Source organism: Populus alba, chromosome 8 (assembly GCF_005239225.2).
Source record: "Populus alba chromosome 8, ASM523922v2, whole genome shotgun sequence".
In the NCBI taxonomy this organism is placed as follows: Eukaryota; Viridiplantae; Streptophyta; class Magnoliopsida; order Malpighiales; family Salicaceae; genus Populus; species Populus alba.
In genome coordinates, this window is record NC_133291.1 from 4,107,231 (window position 1) to 4,130,219 (window position 22,989).

The 22,989-nt window shown below is 34.7% G+C and overlaps 2 protein-coding genes and 1 long non-coding RNA gene across 3 annotated transcripts; all 3 read right to left on the bottom strand.

Moving 5' to 3' along the window:
- Nucleotides 1-1,787, bottom strand: LOC118052296 (nematode resistance protein-like HSPRO2). Its single transcript, XM_035063230.2, has one exon. The coding sequence runs from the start codon at nucleotides 1,613-1,615 to the stop codon at nucleotides 176-178; it is 1,440 nt and encodes a 479-aa protein (XP_034919121.1). The 5' UTR covers nucleotides 1,616-1,787; the 3' UTR covers nucleotides 1-175.
- Nucleotides 1,788-2,943: 1,156 nt separating this feature from the next.
- On the bottom strand, nucleotides 2,944-4,774 carry LOC140955902 (uncharacterized). Its single transcript, XR_012170636.1, has 3 exons — nucleotides 4,588-4,774; nucleotides 4,273-4,448; nucleotides 2,944-3,164 (listed from the first exon to the last, which is right to left on the bottom strand). It is a non-coding gene; the product is annotated as an uncharacterized lncRNA (long non-coding RNA).
- A 10,636-nt stretch (nucleotides 4,775-15,410) lies between these two features.
- On the bottom strand, nucleotides 15,411-17,762 carry LOC118052295 (large ribosomal subunit protein uL10). The gene is made up of 5 exons (XM_035063229.2): nucleotides 17,318-17,762; nucleotides 17,141-17,209; nucleotides 16,475-16,573; nucleotides 15,946-16,338; nucleotides 15,411-15,836 (listed from the first exon to the last, which is right to left on the bottom strand). The coding sequence occupies exons 1-5, from the start codon at nucleotides 17,573-17,575 to the stop codon at nucleotides 15,690-15,692; spliced, it is 966 nt and encodes a 321-aa protein (XP_034919120.1). The 5' UTR covers nucleotides 17,576-17,762; the 3' UTR covers nucleotides 15,411-15,689.
- Between the last annotated feature and the right edge of the window lie 5,227 nt (nucleotides 17,763-22,989).

Below are 22,989 nucleotides of genomic sequence, written 5' to 3' on the forward strand. Positions count from 1 at the left end.
TTTTACAAGAATAATAATATCAAAATGACAAAATCTTACGATATCCAATACATTGATGGTAGAAACAATTAAAAAAAACATATATCCAATGAATAACTGTATAATCTATGCGAAAAAAAAACCTATAGTTTAGATGCCACCGAGTCCCCCACCGATTTCCACCCCCCTGATTTCTTCACTGCTTCCTCCGACTCCGTCTCTCCACCCCATTAGGTTGTTCATGACTCCTAGACTCTCCCAGAAAAGTCTTAGCAGCATCCAAACTAGGAAAATAAGTAGGTTCAAGGAACAACTGAGTCAACGAGTCACAACTCTCTGAACTCGCCAAAACGCCATTCCCTTTGGCCTCCAAACTCCCTATAGCAACAACCAGCACCTGTTGATACGCATAAAAGAACCTCTTTAGAGCACCCTCAATTGCCTGCAAAGCCTGAAGCAAATAAACCTTCTGAAACTCCCTTTTTTCACTGTACAACCTCATGGCTGCTTCTTGTATCCTGGGCCCACCTTTTGGGTCTACTTCAACACCTAAAACTTCCGGCACCTTATGCTTCAGTTCCTTGCACGATCTCGTTATCTCCACCAACTCCCTCGATCTAAAACAATACGGAGACTTTTCGTCTAATGATCGCATCTGTAACTGATTTTTAAGTCTCAAAAAATCATCTGGATCCATTAGTAGATGCAAGTCTTCAATTTCTGCTAGAAGTTTCCAGATTCTCTCGATTAAATAGCAGTCATTTGATGCTTTTGAAAATTCTTTGCTTCCAATTCTTTCTGTTACGCGCTGGATAATTTGTTTTGCCACATGTATCCATGACTCTAGTATTTGATGCGTGGTGTACACCGATTGGTTTTCCTGATTCTTTATGTGGTCGTACGGACTCTTTTTGAGGGCGTGGATTTCGTTCGGCCGGCAAACAGTGTCGTATTCCAGGGTTGGTTTTCCGTTCAGGTTTGGCTCGCCGAGTCCTAGTGTGTACGGGCACCGTCTCATCTCGCACTCGATGGAGTACAGGATTTTCTGTGCTACGTCTTCAGATGTCTGCCACGTGGCGAGCCTAGGGAGCAGGCTTGCCTCGCTGGTTTTATTGACCACCGTGGTTTCGCCCGGAACCTTCCATACCTCCGCGTAACTCCCATCTCTAACCAGAACACCTTCCGTTGAGCTCAAGTCCGCGATTGGAGCCGTGCCACGCGTTGTGCTATCTTCTGCCTCATCTTCAATGATAGACGCGATTAACTCGATCTGAGAGGTGGTGAGTGACTCGATCCTCCGTGTCCATTCTCTCCGGTTAGCGTACGGTCTTTTGTCGGATAAAACCGTCGAAACGAACCGGAAAGTGATTTCTAGAGCTTGTAAAGCTGGTTTTAGTATAGACTCTGTTTTCCAATCCGAGAACTCTTTTCGGTTCCATAGCTTTCGTAGCTCTGGGAGGCGGAGATAGTATTCGTAAGCTGAACAAACCGAGTCGGAAGCGGGAATCGGGTAGGTATTTGAGATGCCACGAAACTGTATAGCCGGGATGGAGACATGTAGCTTGCTAGAGAGTCTGGGGGGTTTGTTCGGGGGATCGGAGGATACCATTTTTGCTTTCCAATCTAAATCTATCATTCTTTCTTGGGAGAAGGAAGTGGAAAATGGAAATCAAACGGAATACGTTGTGTTTTTATTTTTTTCTTTCGAGTTTTGTTTGAGGGGTGAGGGAGGGATTGATGAGGTTATATATAGGGAGGGGTGGGGATTTTGCCTGTTGAGGGGTAAAGGCGTGTGGGGGTGAGAGAGATGTCGGGAATTAGATTTCATTAAATAATTGATAGGGAGATGAAAAAAAGGGGAGTTGAAGAAATTTGAAAGACAAAGGACATGAAACTTATCCATTCGGACCTAGCATCAAAGGTGTATTCGGTGTGTTCTGGCATACAGAAGGAAACTGCGTGTCGTTGGATTATTCTAGAAGTAAAAGGGGTAGGAGGTGGGGGGTGGAACGGTTCCAATGTTGGACCTTCGTCTTTGCTCGTTCAATTAATGCGACTCTTATTTTTCTGCTGGCGTCGATTCCCAATGACGCGCTGTAGTTGATCGTAGGACTTGACTAATGGTGCTTTAAGGGCGACCGCTAAATGGATAAATGTTCGTTTAGCACAATTATCCGACACTCTTAAATGCATTCTCTTCACACATGTCTAAAGGGAAGGGTACGAGTTTTGAAGGATGCAGTAATTGTTTTTCTAGGGACGTGTTTGGTTTTAAATTAAAAGGGGATAGGGTGTTGATGCTAGTAGTGTTTTTAATATTATTACGTCGGGTGGATTTTTAATTTTTTTTGAAAAATGAAAAACAAATTCATCATTGGAAGACCCGGAGAGAAATCTAGAATTTACATTAGTTGTTTTACTTCGAATTTATCATCTAGTTGTTTTTAGTATTGAACGCATTTAACTATGGTCTAAAAAAATCTATAGCTATCACGTTTCATAATGAATGTCAATGAACTGTCAACTTAGTATTTTAGTATCATTTGTTTTCTCAAATAATTAAATCTCTATTTTATAATTCAATAAAAAATTTATATTGACTGAGATGATTTATGATAATTTCTTTCTAATTAATATATAAATTTCTACTTCTCATGCTACAGCTATTATTTTTATTGATTTTAATTTTCACATGTCGGGATTATTGTTCAACTTCAAATAATAATCATTTCTAGGATTTATACAAGTATTGTTTAATTATTAATTATTTTTTAGAGTGTGTTTGAGATTAATGTAAAAGTTATTTTTAAAATTATTTTTATTTAAAATATATCAAAATAAATTTTTATATGTTTTAAAATTTATTTTTACATCAATATATTAAAAATATAAAAAATCATAAAAAATAATAATTTAAAACTAAAAAAAAAAATTCAAAAAAAAAAAATGTAGATTTAAAAACACAAACAAACACTGCCTCGATCAATAATCACAGTAGTGTCATTGTCGGCTTCCTAGGAGTCAGTGGACTCTAATTTTCCCGTGTTTTCAGGGGAAATACCTGCACATCTGGCCCTTCAATTGATATCCTTCAGCCATAGTTTTGAAACCCGACCCGGTCATTGACCCGGTCGACCCTCTGGGTCACGGGTCAGGTGGGTTGACCCGGGTCAACTCAAAAAAACCTATATAAAAAAAAATACATAACTAATTACAATACAACACTTACTTAAATCAAATTTAAATTATAAACCAACAACATAAATTTAATTCAATATCCAAAATACAAACCAAATATAATTTTTTTTGCAACGAGTATAACATATCCATCATCAGTGGTCATGAGGATGGACATCAGGCAAAATGATAATGCCAATCTAGTTTATGTTGTTTTATGTAGCATATGGAGAATGAATCCCATCAGTACAAGACTGGCATTGCTAGTTTAGGTGCCAGGAACCAGGAAAAAACACAAAAGCTTTAGAGAAGTCTTAGTGTGGATCTCTTGCTGAATCTTTAAATTACCCCCACAGCAAACATAATGTGATGAATCAAGATACCAAAAAAATAACAAGACCTGACTCTCCTAAAAAAAACCTAGATATTACAGCTAAAATCCAGCACCTTAATTAGAAGAAAATTAGCTCGCCCACCACCAGGTCAATGAATTCTAAACATGTGTATGGGATACTCAGCTGATTGATGGCCCCAATTAACCATGCAATGCCAAAGAGGCAACCAGATTGCAAAAGATAGCATTACCAGTCTTCATCACAAAACCAAAATCCATTGAATAGTTAAACACTGCCTGACAGAGGTGCAGGAAGAATGGGAAGATCTTTGAAAAAATTCATTCTAGGAAATTTTGAAATTTTATTTGTCTTACGTAGTAAACTCGTTTACCTTAAAATCCTGAAAGTTTCTTCAGAAAATTAATTTTACCAAACAAAGTAACTGCTTCAGACATAATAAATAAGTAATTAGCATCTCTACGATAGAAATTTGTATTTTTTTGTCCCCAAATTCTTTAGACAGACCAAGCTGGAAAGAGAAAAAAATCTGAGGAAACCCGTCCTATTGGCACACTAGTCATGCAGCATAAACAGGCCTTGATGTTGCTGATCAACAAATCGTATTTGATTGACATGAAATAATAAATGGATTCTTAAAAACTCAAGCAATGGAGTAGAGTCAGTAATTAACAAAAACCAGAGTAATTAACAAAAACCAGAGTAATGAACTTGAAGTTAGAGCAAAAAAAGAGATGAAGAGTATGGTTCAGATAAAGGGTACCTTGTTTGCCGGTCATTGTCAGTGGTGTCTGCGCCTCGTTCACTGCCAGCAAGATCAATAAATGAAATTTCCCCAACTATTTTCCACTTTTAGACTCATTCACATCATTGTTCCTCCTGGAGTCCTTTACTTCGCTGTGCTTCTTAACAGCAAGTTGTAAAATAGCATGTGATCGACTACGTCCCCAGAATCAGTAACAGCATTCATCATGCAAACAACAAAGTTCTTATTTTTTTTGGCAGAAGTTGAAATCGGGCTAGAGAAACTGAGTTGATTGGCAAAAGAGAAGACAAAAATCAAGCTAGAGAAACATACCTGAGGTGACTGGGCTACGAATGAAGCAACGAACAATGAATTGATGGCAGCGATTGGGCTCGATGGCTCGACGTCCCCTGCCCCCTCAGCTCCTCAGCTGGGTTTCAAAGAGGAATTAGGTTACTGAATTAATGATTTTGGTGCATTCTTCATCAGTCTTTCTTTAGTCTTCAGCCGTTCTGCGTTTTGTGACTTTTGTCACTTTAGAAAGCTGAAAACAACGTCGTTTTCATTGACAGGAAAGAAAAAAAAAAGTGACCGGGTCTCACCCAGGTTTGGCCGGGTCGACCGGGTCCCGGGTCGACCCACCGGGTCAACCGGGTTTGGCCGGGCCAAATCCCAAGCGGGTTTTGGCCTTCACCCGGACCGGTTCCATGCCCGGGTCAGCCGGGTCCCGGGTCGACCCGCCGGGCCGGTCCGGGTTTTAAAACTATGCCTTCAGCCTCTCGTCACGGGGAAGGCATGGCAAATGGTCTAAAGATTACACCAAGACTAGGAAATTTCAAAGTTATTGCGGCTCCTCGATCGAAATAAAGCCAATTTGTCTTCCAGATCTTACGGCTCTAGACATAAACACGACAATCTTCTTTTTGGTCCTTTGTTATCATTTCAGACATTAATAATACTGAGCAATTTTTTTTGTTTTGGGAGAGACCTGTTTGTCAATTGATGTTAAATAAAGCCATGTATTAGAATTAAAAAAAAAATTTGGTGTTTAATGAGTAAATAATTTTATCTTATTAGTTACTTTTTAAAACCACTTAAAAAGAAGATAAACATGAAAAGAAATAAAAAATAAAACATATGATCCACTAAAAATATTTATACTTGTAATTTCTCTTTTCTAGTTGTATTTTTTTTTCTTTAAAACAAGTTCATAGAGTAGCTAATAAAATATAATTAGTTACTCAAGTAAAATTTAAAATGTCTTATTTTTCTCTTGTAATATTTATTATTTTATACTTATTTGATGCCTAAATATACTTATTATTTTAATATTTCAATTTAGAATATAAATAGAGGCGTTAAGAGTAAAACGAAGTTAATTAAGCTATTTTGAGTAGTTTTGACACATGACTTCATGATATGGACATAACTCTCTCATTTAAGCTCAAATTAAGATTATTTAAAATAACATGGAACCCTAGGAAATATCTCTACTGTAATAGTCTCAACTTGTAGACTCAATATATATATATATATATATATATATATACTGAGTATTCATAAAAAATTAAGACTGTTACATCTATAATTTTCATGTTTTGAGTTTTAAGATATAATGATTTTCATCGAAATTGAAATCTGGCATAAAGTTCTCATTGCATCTATATTGTCAACGTGCTAAAACATCCTTTAACATGTAAATATATTAGGATGTGATTTACTTTTGGAAGCTTTCAAATTTGGTGTATGAATTTTAGTTGAATATATCACTTTTCTTGTTATGCTGGGAATTTATTTTATTTTTTAATAATTTTATTAACTATTTAGATTTGATGGTTGTTATTAGATGTTAATATTAAAAGTATTTTTAAGAGACTGCATAGGCTTTCAAAAAAAAAAAAAGCAAACATATCAAAGAAGGGGTGAGATTATATCAAACTTCTTGCTTCTTTCTCCCCTCTTATTTATTCTATATTTTATTTCTCATATACAGTTTTCGTGATGGTACTATATATATAACTAAATTTTTATTTGGTTAAAGGAAATAGAAGCATCAAAATCAATAAAAAAAAGATGAGTTCTACTTTGTTTTCACTGTTCAATTTATATTTTACGTATTGAATATTAATCAATGTTTATTTTCTTAATTGTTTTGTTTAATTATTAGAAGGCCTACGAGTTTATTATTTGTTGCAATTTACTGCGGGGTTCTAACCCTTAATTGTTTTGATCTCTTTATTATATGAAGCAACGAAGATTAATCATTTGTTGTGTTGAAAATTATTAGATATTAGAAAGAATATTCAAAAACATTAAATGCAATTATTTGTGCTTGTGATGTTTAGGTTTATCAATCTCTTTGATTCTTAACATTGTTACTATATTAAATTTCTAGTGTTTGTCTCGAGTTGTCTAGTAGTTAGAGTTTATTACATTGATTGTTTTTTAATTAATTGCAATTAAGAAAAGATAGAAAAATAGTTCGAATAGTGAATATTAGAAGTGTGAATTGATATATATCTGCATTGATGATCATTTGTAAAAAATTTGATAATGAATATTAATTTAAATCAAGGTTTGTTTGTTTTTTTAATTGATTTTGATATTTTAATTTAAGTTGTTTTTTAATTGTGTAATATTTTTAAATATTTTTATATCTGCATCGTATCTATATATTTTTGATTGTGATGAGAATGATACCTACTAGTACATCTATATATATTTTAAAAAATCTAGATTTTATTTTTGATTACCTGCATCACCATATCATTCTCTATATTATCATCTAGCTTAGAATTCAATCTTTACCATCCATGTATCCTTATCCAAATCATGACGCAATCATGCGAGACCCATGTTGCCCAAGCGGAAGATAAAGTAAATATGCCGTCCTCAGGCGTTGTCTATGCATTTCTGTATAAAAGGGCAATCAAAGGAATCCCATTCAGCTAAATCTCGATATCCAGCGAAGGAAAAATAGAAAAAGAAAGAAAGCTTAAAAGTAAAATTAGGATTTTAAAAAATATCAATAAATATAAATATTCACACACATGTACTTATAGTGAAATATTTTAGGGAGAATTGAGAAAAATATCATATTGATCCCATAAAAATTGATAAGAATTATCTCTTTCATTAACAAAATATCAACTCTTAAGATTTTATCTCTCCTTTCTATTTCTTTCTATCTTTGTTGTATATTGTAAATGTTTAATAGTTACAGTATTAGCGCTGTGAAATTTTTATAATATAAAATATACTGGGATGTTACTGAAAATAAGATTAAATTGTATGGATAATTGATAGTACATGCAGTTGCTTTTGTCAACTATTTTTGGGATATGTATGGACATTTTAAAGATATTTTGTAGAACCTTCAAAATCTATCAAAGATGGGGAAATCCGCTATCCATGGTTTATTGTTTGTTCAGATGATACGCACTAATTTGATTAGTGTTTGACAGGTATCTTGTTTTAGGTCGCCGTGCACTTCTGGCCTTGGAAAGTCTAAAGAAATAGCGCCCTTTTTTATTTAATTTTAATTGGTTTTTGATCTCTCCTCGGAACATGAATAATTAGATCCGGTCACCGTGTTTACCGCCTTCAAAAAAAGCTGCCGCATGGAGCCAGATCAGTACACATGTCGAACGCTCATTGCTAGTCTAAAACAGACTCGGCGTGGTGGCTTCCAACTCGGCACCGCTTTTTGATTGCCACCTAGCCACGCGGGGGAGCACAAGAATGTGATGGCATGGCAATCACGTGCGCCACCCACCGTTATCTACTGCCCACCTGTCGGATTTATGTGGACAAATCAGGTCACATTAGCGGTGCCGAAAAGGCAGTTGGATTGCCGACACGTGGCTTTTGCAGTTGGAGCTGTGAAGGATTTGATTGGCTTCCACGTCTAGCAAGAGAAGTATGATGTTTATGGGCTTCGGAATCTGCAATTTCGGAGAGAAGGAAATTTGGTGAACAAAGAGAGAATATTTATTTAATAATTTTTGAAAAAATGGGTGCACTTGTTTATTCATTGTTTATCTGATTAAGAGCATGGTGTCTTTGACTCTGATGGGAGTCAATGGCGAGCTAGCACCCAGGTTTCCTAGCAAGGAAGCATGTTTTGGGCCCTATAATGGGGCATTAGCGTCGTAGCTCGATTTATCATTTATCTAGTTGCTTCTCCACTCCACTTTTATTTTTTATTTTTTATTTTTTACTCAACTTTTCACCGTTCCTTTTTCTCTTATCCAAATGCTGCTTAGAGGATGTTGCAGGTGCGGCAGAAGATGAGTGACCAGTTTCGTCCACAATACGGAGATTTCGAGCATCAAAGAATAATTTCATATCACTTACAAAGCAGCCGCACGTTCAGATGCAAGTGAGATATTTATTAGATATTGGGGTGGTTATTTATTAAAATATTTTTTATTTTAAAATATTATTATTTTTTATTTTTTAAAATTTATTTTTGATAATAATATATCATAATGATTTATATATATATATATATATAATTAGAAGTAAATAAAAAATAAAAGAAATTATTTTTTTAATAATACTTTTAAAATGCAAAATTGAACGGAATCTGAATCTACATGGTTAATTTGGTTTTTAGCCCTTTTGCTTGGATCAAGCAGTTACTCCAATCCATCAAAAACGAAAAAGAAGAAGAATACTTGAATACGCTAGTCGCAATTAAGTGAATGAAAAATGGAAAAACAGTGTGTGTGTGGCTAGGCAATCCCACCACAGTTCAGCTCACAATTATCTAAACTTATTTAACAGTTATCCCTCGAGCACCCTAATCTGGTTTCATAATTAATTGATTTGCATTTGATGTGGCGATCTCAATTTTGTCCAGTCCCCGGCATATATAAAAAAGGAATGAAACATCAAACATTTTATTTTTATTTTTTGTCATGATCGATTCGAGTCACTTGACTGTTTTGATTAGCTCGAAGATGTGGTGATCTGAATCGAGCCTCGTTTGGATTAAATACAGAATAAATGAAAAACATCTAACATTCATGCCAGGAGGAAACACTATCTCTGTTATATATTCCAGGCCTCCACCCACGTGATGAGTTGTAAAACTGTTGAGAATTGCTGGAATAAATACTAAATAAAAGAAGAATCTCAGGTATGCTTTCCCCTGCTTCTCAAGCTCTTCTTGTGTGGATTCTATACTTGTCTGACCATAATTTGAAATTATCCACAGTATTTTCGATGACCTTTCCAGCTTCATGACTCCTCGAACCATCCTGATCTAATCAATCCATCTTATAAGATTCCTCACAGCCAAATTAAAGAGAAAGATTTCTAAAACAAGACAGGAGAGATAGCATTGTCGGTCTTTGCAAATTAATTACTTTTTATTATTATTATTATTATTACTAAATTAATCATCGTACACAGCCAAAGTGTCTTGGAAAAACAAATAAAATAAAAAAGGAAACCCTGCCTCCCTGTTGATCTTACATGATCTGGTGGCCGTGCTGTGGATAGACACTACATTCGATTTGATGCGACCATTTGCCTCCTTGCTGCAATTCGAAAGTCATAAATTACTTTCAAGAGCATATAAGCTCCCATGGGAAACAAGATCTCGATATAGGATGGAGTCATGTCGAGACTGCCACGCGTATCACCGTGATTACAGGATCATGGATATCGATTGTGAACTTTATTTTCTTAATTAATTTGCAAGGTCACTTATATAAAATTATTTGTTATCATTTTTCTCTCCTTCAATACTTGAAGCCTTAATTCCTATCTGTAAGGATTTTTTTGCACTGATAATATGTTGTTTCATATTTTGAACTTAAAATTTTCATCATATGAACGATGAGATTAATTGAAATGATAGCGATATCGAATATCATGCTATTCAAGCTATTCATTGAGTGCCTGTTTCATATATGATATAAAAAGCTTTTAAAAATATTTTTAAATTGAAAATACATCAAAAAAATATTTTTTTTATTTTTAAAATAAACATATCAAAACCATTAAAAAAATACTATAAAATATCAATTTAATATTTTTTAAATAAAAAATAATTTGAAAAACAACACCAACACTGAACCAAATGGGAACTAAGATGAATATTGCACTGATAAGGTTGACGAAAAACCCCATTGAGATCAAGGTGTTTTTTCTAAGGGTAATGGATAAATTAGAAGGTTGAGAAGATTGAACCTAGTTACCATGAAAACAAGTCTCTCGTTAAGATCAGACGCCCCTCCAATGTTTAAAGTTAGCTCAAGCATGAGAGGAATGAAGCTTTAGAGGTTGTATTCCGTGTGTTTGCATGATTAAGTTTAAAGACGAGGATGACGCGTCTCTCTCTCATAGAAGATCCCTTATTACGGGGTTCGATGATATTTATATAGCCATGTAAATGTGTTAATGTAAGGGTATAGTGATTAATGTACTCGTCATATACAGTTTTGAAATACTTAATTAGAGACAAGGACTAAGAGTGACAACAGGTCGGTGCAAAAGCTGTCTTAGTTGTCTTAGTTTTGAGTTTTAATTATGAGTTGCGTATTATTGATGACAGTAATAAGACCAATCCTTGGGAGGACACATTGCCAAGATATTGTGATTTTATTTACTGCATATGCTATTTGTCTCCGTAGTTGGTGGCAATAGACAATGTTTGATGATCAAAGGATAGTGTGCGCGGGATAGTAGCTGGATTAGGCTGTAGCAATTGAATATAGGTGCATTCGGGTGTAAGAGTTGGATTCAAAAGGTATAAGCCATGTCCCGAGAGGGGAAAGAAAGCAAGGTTAGTCTTGGGGGACGCACAACAAGTTTACCGAGGAAGGACTGTTCAAGAAAATAAATGAACGGTTTATTAAGAATGAATACTAGGTTAGTTCAGGAGTATGCATGTCTAATCCACTAAGAAGAGAATTAAGATTAGTTCGAGAGGACACATGACAGGTTCGAGAGTATCGATGATTTATGAATTTATTGAATCCTGTAAACATCCCGGGTCTAATTTAATTTAATAGATTATATAAAGACACTCGAATTTCATTTCTCTTGAACAGTTGATGACCCCTACATATGGAATGCAAGCATGGATTGAGTTGCCGGTGGGGATCCACTATTAAGCATTAAACATTTTTTTAACGAACACCGCGTTGACAAATAACCGAGGTATGCCTTGCTGTAGATACTTTTTGGTGCAGTCAACCAAAGTCTGCAATCTCCATCAGTCAAGAAAAAAGACTTGTTGTCCGAATCAATCGTAGCAGCCCAATAGGCCAAGATACTGATCTCGAAGTTAGGTAAGAATGCAGCCCGAATCCACTCCAAATGTTGAAGTTTTGACATCAAAATTTGAAAGAGATGGAGAATCCCCTCAGAGTCAGAGCAGGAAGGCCCCTCCTCTGACCACTAAAATTTATTGGTAAACCCCCTAGAAAATAGAGGATGTAGGTTACAAAATTTCAATAATCTTTTTCAAAGTTTTTGTTTTAGAAATGTATTAAGTTAATATATTTTTAAAATTTTATTTTTTATTCAGTACTTTAAAATAATCTAAAATTACATACAAAAAAATTTAAGCAAAAAAATTTAATTATTTTTAAAAGTATAACTATTTCACAAAAACAAAAACAAACAATCTTGAACCCTGATGGAACCCATGTGAAATGATGTAGACCAACAAGATACAATCATTTACACCATAGCTATACTCCTTTAAACAATGAAATCCATGGAAATCGATTTGGTTAGGTTTGCAATTTGGTTTTTAGCCGTTAGAATTGCCATGGTCCAACTCCAACATGACGATAAATGGACTGATTGACAGACACTGACATTTCTTAAACAACCATTAGAGAAATAATATAGAAATCCTTTCCAGGTCAATTTAAAGGTCTGGGATCGTCACTATCTCTGAAGCATTTTCGCTAGCTTTCCTTGTAGACAGAAAAAAGGTAGGAGCACCGCTACTTATTATGGAATAAATCAATAAGCTGTCAATTGCTTCTTCGTCGGTAGGTCTAAAAATATAGCCAGGAAGGAAAGAAACACAGCAATTGAGGATTTGATCTGATGGGATTGATAATCGCAAGTAGTTGTTGAACATGCTCCTGCGTGAAAAATTATGCTTGTAAACATGAAATAATACTGTAATAGTCGTGGTATTGGTAAGAATGTCCTTGTCTTTGGACGCCGTGATTAAACTAAAAGTTAGGCTTGCGAAGAAGCTTCCATGCCTCCAATAACCCTCCCTTTAAGGGCACTAATTATAACCAAGTGATCGTTTTGCCATCATCAATATCTTGAATGAGATTTTTTGTCGAGCAATACCAAACAAGATATTAGTAACAGGTCTGCTATGAAACATGGCCTAAAAAAACAAAACTGTAAGAAATTAAGCAAGTCAGGTGTTGAAAATGAAAACTAGTGGAGGCATTGCCGGGTCATGAAATAGGCTGAAGGCCCAATAATAATGTGGAAGCATGGCTGGAGAACACCGCACCTTAAAATCAATAATAGTTTGATTGGGAAGTACTAGATATTAGATAACAATGATGATGAAGCGCGTCGGTAGGTAAAACTCATTTTAATACCATCTTAAATTTCGTGTGAGGAAAAGTGAACAGATAATAAGAAAAGGTAAAGAATGAGACTGTTTATTTTTAAAAAATAATTTTTTTTTTCAGAAAAAAACTTTTTTTTTATTCATCATTCTTAAATAAACACTAAATATTGACTAATTAACTCTTGAATTGAATTAATTTGAAAAAAAAACTAGTTTAATTTGACATGGAGTGAAAAAACTACACTATTAAGTTATTATAACACTAATACCATCGGATATTATTGTTATCTCATAACTACTATTTTCATCTCATTATTATTGTTGTCATTTTCACTTCAACTTAATCAGCCACTATCTTATTAGTAATATTATTATCTCTTAGTAAAAAATTTTTCTACCACACAATCATGGTTCATGGTTATGATCACTATATTATACATTGACCATAATCTTATTATTAGTATAATCTTTATTATATTACCATCTTATTATAAATTTATAGCATTGCTGCTATTGTTATTATGATAATCATTATCACATCATCATCATCAACTATACTGCTTTATTATTAAAGTGATTATTATTTCATTATTGATATCGTCATTATTATTATCACAATAATTAATATCTTATCACAAATACTAAAACCATAATTATCATTAAAAATATGATTTTTATTATCATAAATATTGCAAATTTTACTCATTTTATTACTATCATACAAGAATCATAAATAAAAAGTTATTTATTTTACAGATGATAATGTTTTTTGCAAAGATTATAATGTTTTTTTTGTAAAATAAATATAGTTTTTAAATTGAGATCCTTTTCATGTTTTTCTATCGGACAAGTTTATTACATCTAAATTATTAAATTTAAATTTAATAGAATTTATCTAGTGCATAATACAAATATAATGTTTAAAATCCTTGTTAATTATCATGTTATTTCTTTCGAATCCACCTAGATCATTGAATTCAAAATAAATTAGGTGGAGAATATGACCCCACCTACTTTCTAGACACAAAAAGCACAATATCTAAAATTGAATTGTTATTATTTAGAGACTAGAAAATTCCCATGAGAACAGGGAAATAGATCAATTATATTTATTACAAATTGATTGATCGATACCTTGAATTTCTCCAACAAATCCCAAGAGTTTATCTTCCTGAATTTCTGATTGATACACGTGACTACAATTGTTACGAAGAAAATGACAAATGAAATATTTACCCAACCATTTATTTTCAATAATAATTTATAAGAGGTTAAAACTTTTTTCACGGGTCATATTTCCAAGAATTTTCTTCGCTTCTAACCAAACCATGATTACGGAAGCAGCTTCCATTGCAGCAAATTAAAAAATCTCTCATTTTTGTTCAAAAAATATTGGAACATTGCAATTTGCAGGTGAAGCGGCGGTTAAAGGAGGAGCACCAAGTCTCAATCAAGTACGGAAGCTACAGCACCTGATACCTGACGAGGAGTGGTTTTTCGGGTTTGCGTTTCTGTAAAAAACAATGGAACAGTATCTTTGCGTTTTTACCTAATTACCACCTTCAAAAACCGGTCTCGAACTCGAAACTTAGTGAATGGCACTTGGATGGTGAAAAAAGTCCACACTTGACTCGAGAAAATGGGAACCAGATGATGGTTCAGTTGATCCGGCTAAAGCTTTGTTGTCTTCGATTTGATTTTTATTTTTTGAAAGAGAAGATCTCATTAACACGAACATATTACAAAGCCATAAGAGGAAGCACAAGACTGCCTCCGTACAAATGAAAGCACAATGGCTCAAACTCAAGATGAAATAGAAATAACTCGTGGAAACGTGCACTTAAATCTCTTTCTACTTCTGCTCTCGAAGAAGATAAAGAAACTTGCTCTTCAGGTAACAATCAAAGACAGGATTCACACCTCTCATGGGGGAACAATCAAGGGCAAAGGCTCCGGACTTATTCATGGCGGAGCATACCTAAAGATGGCCACTATCATAAAGAAGTTTAAGAAACTTGATCGGAGAAAGAGCTAACACGGTTTACAGATCATCTATGGTAAAGCAAACCTGATGATAGCCTTAGACAATACTTGTCCAGGCTTGAACAAGAAGAACATGGCCACACGAGAAGGACCTTTACCGAGGGGATCTGCAAAGCCCGTGAATCTGATAAAAATAATCAGTGAAGACGAAAACATTTATTTCGATTTGTCCCCTTTTTTCATGGCAAGAGATTCCAGTCGAGAACAATTTTGGCCTTCATTAACGTTTTCATTAAATCTTTTTCCGCCAGTCCAATCTCAACACAGGATCGAAGAATTCATGGAAATCTTTAAGCGCAAAACATTTGCTGTGAAGCATAGCAATAATTTAAAAGATCGAATTTATTAGAAAACAGGTTTATTTTAAGGCAAGTGAAGAAATTCTATTACACCTTGCCATGTTTCTATCCACGAGTAGGGAACATGTTTTCCTTACGTCGACCAGCTAAGCATGAGGGTAGCTTTCACTTATTTGCAAATCAACTGCTTCAAAGTGCAGTCAGGGTAAAAATACACAATTCAAAAGATTTAAATAAGAATCACAGGAAAACAACATCCTACCATGCTTTCATGACTTGCTCAGTAATTTAATAACAAATTGTCAGAAAAAAACTAGGAAGACAGAACAGGAAAAAATAAACAAAATTCAAAAGATTTAAATAAGAATAGCAGGAAAACAACAACCTACCATGCTTTCATGACTTGCTAAATGGCTCAAAAACAAATTGTCAGAAAAAAACTAGTAAGACAGAAAAGGAATATAGGAAAAACTAAGTGATTAGCCACAGCATGGTAAATTCCTAGATAAAAACCAAAATAAAACTTAGTCAAAAAGGCTGAAACCCATGTCATCATCGGACTCTTCTGCTGGCTCTTCCTTCTTCTCCTCTTCCTTGGCAGCAGCTGGGGCACCACCAGAAGCGGCGGCGGCAGCGACAGGAACTGCTGCAACAGCAAACTTGCTAGGATCCTGCAATCAAACAAGAACGTTAGAACAGTCTACAGCAACAGGTAGCATAACTACAATTTAAGTCTGAACATGGAATATAGTCCAGTTAATGAATAAACAAATAACAAACCTTCAGGAACTCTTTCACTTCCTCTGCTTGAGGATAAGAATATTCAGTTGCAACTGCAACAGAGAGAATATTCTTGTAGGCATTGATGAACATGTGTGGTGCAGCAGCAAGGGTTGGGTAGGAGATGGACAGTGACAAGGAGGTGATCATAGTGATACCAGTAGCAAACTTCTCAACAAGGTCATCCTCTGTCAGGTCAAGCACCGAGGGGCTGAAGACAGAGCCATTGTCATAAACAGACAAGACAATCAGACCATAAGAAAATGGCCTAATGCCAAGCTTTGCCAGTAGAGCAGCCTCAGAAGAGCCAACCTTGTCACCCTTCTTGATCAGCTCGACTGGGGTGATAATTTCAACTGTACCCTTGTTAATCTTGGTTGGAATATTGAGCACCTGTAGAAAAGAGTAAAGCAGCTATAAGAGTTAAGAGAAAAACAACAAGCACCAGAAAGCTACAGAACTGCGTTACAAAAAAAATCCCAAAATCTATAAGCACAAACATTATCATCATGAGATATAGGTGACAGACCTGGAAGAAAGAGGTCTGGGATGGATCAAGCCCTGTGTTGCCAGGAGGTACAACAACATCAATTGGGGCAACCAGACCAACACGAGCAGGAGCTCCAACCTGTTTTAACAAATCAAAGAAATGCATTTGAAAAATTAGTGACAAACAATTTATAAAAAATATCTTCAATCACCAGACAAAAAAAAATGACTCTGTTTTCTAGTAGTATAAATAGAATTCATGAGCAAATTTTGTTTGGCGTCTCTATTAGCAACAAGCATGCATTCGTTATAATTTCAATCAAAGCTAGGAAATCCCAATTATAAATTTGCTCACCACCATTTAATAATATCACTTGGGATAATTCAACATACATGATATTAAAGTTTTTTTGTTTCCAGAGACATTGCCAAAATTCTTTAAATTGCCATTAATCTTCATTTTGTGTAAATCTCACAAACCAGAAATGGCAACTGGTAATGTGTTGGTATTCACAGACATGTAACGACAAAGTACAGATGATTAATAGTTCTAAACAACAAAAACCAGCATAACTATGCATTTTTTTTGTTACGGAGACTAGTGAGATTAAAAAACGGAGGGAATTCAAGCATACAGTATAACACCACAATGTAGATTAACAATAATGTGAAACAATAAAAAGGAATTGGAATTAGCTTACAGCACCTTATACTTCGCAACCTCCTCGCTCACTTCCTTGAGATCACCTTTAGTGAAAATCAACCCGACATTACCCTATTCAAACAAAACAGTAAATTTAGCATTAGTCAAAACAAAAATGAGCAACTTAAGCACAATAAAAAAATAAATAAAAGGAACCAGATAATCTATATTGTTGTATACCTGAAGGAGAGGGATAAGGTTAAGGAAAGTTTTGTTTCCAGTTTTTTCAGAATGGATCCGAACAGACCTCTTCATCATGGTATTCTTTCCCATGAGCACCACAGAGTCACCTCTAAGACCCCTCCTGATATTTTGCAGCTGGTTAGACCCAACATTATCAGCTGCTGCAATCAAGATCTGGCTGTACTCGTCCAGCAATTGGCACAGCTTAGCGTCATAAGCGATTTTCTTATCAGCCTTTGATAGTTTGTTCACCATTTTTTACTAGTTTAGTTTCTAAAACTAAAAGGAAGGTAAGGATTAAAGCAAAACTGAGGGCCAAGACACAAAGATAGTGTTCTGTCAAGGCGGACAGCAAAAGTGCGGCTGTCTCTTTAACCTCGGAGGTAGACGGTTGGGAGTGTAGAGAGAGAGAAGGAAAAACCCTAACACAGTTGTGAGGTTTGTGCGAGATGGTATTTTGTTTTTATGCTGGGTTTCATAGGGAGACCTAGATCGGACGGTTGGTGTATGCTTTCTAGATTGGAATCTAATGGCTGTGACTTTTTCTCACTCTTTGGGCTTGCTTGGTTCCGTGGGCTCTGTATTCTAGTTACAGCCCGTTTGCTATTGCGATCCAACCTGCTTTGTAAAAAAAAAATTATTTTTTTTTGTTAAAATTAAGTGCGGTTTATACTTTCTGAATTGTTTTGATGTGCTGATATCAAAAATAATTTTTAAAAAATGAAAAAAAATTATTAGCATGCTTTTCGGCATGAAAAGTTATTTGAAAAACAACCGCTTACTGGACAAGCCTTCTAGTGAGAGTTATTGGCATTACCGGCTTTTCCAATTTTTTTTTTTGTTAAATTGAGTGCTCGTTTTGATGTGCTGATGTTATTGTCATGCTTTTCGGCACGGAAAGTGAAAAGCAAACGCACCCTTTTAGATCGGACGGTTGATAGCTGGTGTTTTTTCGCATTTGTTGGGCTTTCTTGGTGCCTCGATATTTGTTATTTTGAGTTCTTTTTATTTTATGATTTTGTACGCCGTGTTTAGCAGAGTTGTCTTTATTGTTTCGGAAGTTATTGCTAATTGATGTTACGTTTCATTTCAGAATTGTTATTATGATATGTAAAATAAATTTTATATTGTTTAAAGATATTTGATTTTGACAAATTCATTATTCTAAGCTGGCTCTGTTTTAGGTTGGGATTTTTATTGAAAAATTATTCATTTGTAGGGATAACGACTCCTTTAATGTTTAAGTTAATAAATATAGACTAAATGTGTATTTATACAGTCAATTCATGAGGTTTAAACTTTATCTGGGGAGATAAAAACACGTGTCAGTGATAGAGAAATTGGTGTGGAATATTAATTGTTGAGTTGGTATCAATCAGCAGCTAGTACAATGGTGATCTGGCTAGCTGTTACAAGCCCGTGCTGTCAAAATGTACAAACGTGTGCGAGCTGTGTGCACGTGTGGTAAGCGGGGGTAATTGTTTAAATAAACTTATATCTTGTAAAAAAAAAAAATAATAATAGGCTAGAGAAAAACCTGAATTTTATATCTCTGTTTTTTTACAAGCACTCTTGTATTGACTGTACTTTTAAAAATTAAGGATTGATTATGATTTTTTAGTGTCAAATCCCAATTCTCTTAACAAATAGTTAGGGTTATTTTATTTTTTTCTTTTTAGTTTCAAGAAAGTTTAAGAATTTTCCTAAGTTTTAACGGGTAGCTAATAAAAAAAAGGGTTTATATTTTTTAGTTAAGAACTAAGTAGTGCCAATTAAAATTATATAGATGATTTGTATTTTTGAGACGTAAATATATAGTGTTTAATATGAGCTTGAAATAAGTAATTTTCACTTGGATCTTAAAAAAAAAAATTAATCTTTAGCAGGCTATCGAATTTGAAAATATAATTAACCTCAAAAACACAATTTGATGATTTAAAATATATATATATGTGAGAGAGAGAGAGAGAGAGAGAGGAATGGTTATTACCTTTATAATTAAATGTAATCGAGATTGGTTTGATAGTTAAATCAAATACTCTCTAATCAATTATTTTTATTTAACAATAAATTATTATATAACTGTGTTAATTGTTTAAAAATATTATTTACAAGGAACTTAATAAGATGATGAGGTGAGTACTGGAAATATTTAAATCCAAATTATTTTTTCTAAGGCCTTACTCATTTTAAAACAGGCCGTGTGCTGCATCAAGAATTTGTCATTTAAGAATTTCCATGAAGAATTTTCTTCTCTCTGCACTTTCGTGAGATAGAAAAGAAATACAATGATTTCATTCCAAATTCTTGGATTTGCCATTTATATTTTGGCTGTAGGCTGGGCTTGAAGCTATATTTCCCGAAGCCACACGTCTACAAGAGCACACACATGATCAGTTATAAGCCTTTAAGCATTCAGTACTTGACTTTGTGATCTGGCTGCATTGCGAAACAACACTGAATTCTCTAATATGTTGTTAAATGAGAGATGATTTTCTTCTCTGTGCGCTTTCAACGAGAATAATGAGATTACAAATATAGAAACGTTGACTGGCCTTGTTAAGCACAGAAAACCTCCTTTTCTTGATTGCAAGCTAAAAGGGAAATTAATGTTGATTTTTCTATCCTCCGCTTCCTGCTTTGATTTTTCTTGATGGCTCGGCAATGGTCAGGCTTAACTGAAAGGGAAAATATTGATCACGCACCGACGAACTATAAAAACTATAAGTTGATATAAAAAGACCACATGTAGCTGAATATTTCACATGTGAAGAGAGGAAAAGATTTTCCTCTTCTGCAATCTCAACTTTCATCGTTATTAATGACAAGATATATATGACCTCCCGGGCTGTAAAGAATGTTGCCTCACGTAATTTCTGATTTTTTAAAATGGTATTTAGTCCATGATCTTGTCGTCTCAAAACATGTCTCTGACAACCAAAATTCTCAACCTCACACAACCCTTGGCTTTTCTCGGTTATTAAACACCTCCCTCGTCTTGCAGGCTCTATTCTGGGTTCTCTCATGACTCCTAACGTCAGGCAACAAAACCTGCTGAGTCATTTACTATCACGAGGTATGACAGAGACATACATATATGTGAAAAAACAGAGGGCATCAGAGAGACAACTAAAACCATGCTAACCCAGTGCATGCACACAAGATAATTAAACAGAACAGACTCTCTTTTTCAGGCATAATAAACTGTGATTTATCTTGTCTTTGTAAATAGTTGCCACTTTATACAATGCTTTGCTCTGTTCTGATAGGCATGGGTTTCATTGTTCGTCTGATGGAAGAACAGATACAAGCCGGTGAGTCGGTGACGGCATGGTTTTCATGAGGTTGGTTTCATTACCGAACATAAATGTTCTTTAACAAAGTATCGGCCTCTCTTTCTACCAAACAATGAAGGGTTAGGCCGAGAGGATTTTATGGGTCTGACTAGTAGAGAACCCACGGCCCATTTACTCGTGGTTGGATTTAGAGCACAAACAAAATTTATAGAGTCAATTTAATGTTTTTTTTTTAAAAAATAAATCTCATTTAATTTATCGAATTGACGCAAACCCAGTTCTAGTAATAAATTGGGTGTTTTTCATTACAATATAATTCAACTCCTTACCAAAATAACCATACTTTAATTCATATGGATTTTTATGCAAAGGTGTTTCCAGAATATGGCTATCGAATGGCATTAGAACTCCTTGAAGTGCAATGCTTTTTGGATTGTGCAATTAGTCACTTTGATGAGTTTTTTTATATATTTTCTTCTATCAGTTTCAAGTGAATGATGACACCCCTAGCTAGTTGCTGCCAGGGAACTGAATCCTTGTTTCGACCTATCTAATTATATATGCAACTGATGTTTTCATTTCAATTTAAGTTTTGGATGTCTAACTAGTTGCTGCCAGGGAACTGAATCCTTGTTTCGACCAATCTAATTATATATGCAACTGATATTTTCATTTCAATTTAAGTTTTGGATGTCTAATCTTATAATATTCATGAAGAAGCAACCAAACGAGTACTGTAGTGGTATTAATTGATTGATTAGTAAGATGAGAATAATGTCTAAGAGATGCTGGGAGAATCGTTCTGCCACCAAGTTAAATTTGCTGCATAATCTCCTTTCTCACCTCCTTAATTCGTAGTGGATGGCTCAATATCTAATAAAGAATAGAAGTGGAAATCAAGAGAACAAAAGGATTGTCATATTGACAAGCAATAAACAAAGAACGTTGACCAACTTTGTATGTGGGGAGTAGTAGCTAGAGGAAATCTCTTTTTTCACTTGATTCCATTTGCTAACATTCTTCACTTTTAGCTCCGTTTTTCTTTGTCTACTGGCAGATGGCAATCATGACCTGCTGACAAGCGGCGACTAAAAGGGAAATATAACACTGATCATGGGCTACAAGACAGGAAATCAAAGAACTATAGCTTGATATTAAAAGGTGATTGCTGATCTCGCATGCAAAGAGAGGAAAAGAATTTCTTCTTTTGCAATCTCAACTTGCACTATTTCTGCTAACACGATAAGGCCTCCCACTATGGCAGGAATCTTCTCTCCACACGTAATTCTATTTGGCTTAAAGTGGCTTTAGGCTTCGATCTTGTCTCGTAAAGCATTTCCTCTGTATCGAAATTCCCACCCACTTAACTCCTTATTGGCTTTTATACTTGTCAAGTAACTGATCTCTTATCTTGTTGATCTACTCTCGGGTTATCTAGCAGCCATAATTGGCATTGCAAGATTGAGAAAATCAAGTTACAATTCCATGCTTCATTTATTTTACAGGAAGTGTAAGAGAATATGGAGAGAGGCTGATCATAATGAGCTGACCTTTTGTCTTCTGCAACTTAATTAATGGTGACTTCTGTCAGAGTGGGAGCTAAAATGGCCAGCCATCGTCAATATGGTGAAAGAAATATTAAATGCTTAACCATAAGAGGTGATGGGAACTTATACAGGTTACGAAAATTAATAAACTCGGTTGTAAATACAGCAACTCACTAATGGCAGACACAAGGCTAATAATTCCAGCTCTTCATTAATCTTGCGTGATAGAATTGATCATAGATGAACCATTAAGAAGACTGATCGGTGAGTAATAAATTAAAGGGTATGCTTAAGCCTCGTCATCAAGCATCAATGGTCAATTACTTGCATTCCTTGACTTCTATCCTTATGAAGACATGTATATGAGAGACCAAGTGCAGACAAGAGATTACAAGGCAGCGTCAGAATTTTTTTGGTTCCTGCATGCAAATCGAATTTTATGAAACCTTTGACTAATCCCTTGATTGCAAAAAGATTTCATTTGACTGGCTAGTACAAAATTAAAAACACACGAATGCTAACAATAGCTTTAATTTTTGTGGACTAGTGACGTGGCATTTGCTAAACATATTCATTGTAACACTGAAGTTCTATATAATACATGTAGGTGTGCAGGCTGAAAACATCTCAAAGAGATCGAACCAAAAAACGTAAAGGCTCTGATAATCTGATCGAACGTAAGGAATACATACAAAATAAAATCGGCTTTGTTTGCTCAGCCTGGTAATGATGAAATAAATGTAGTAATTAACTACAAAGGTAACCATCGTAATGTCGCTGGCTAACTCAAATATTTTTAAATTAAAAATTATCAAACAATAATAAA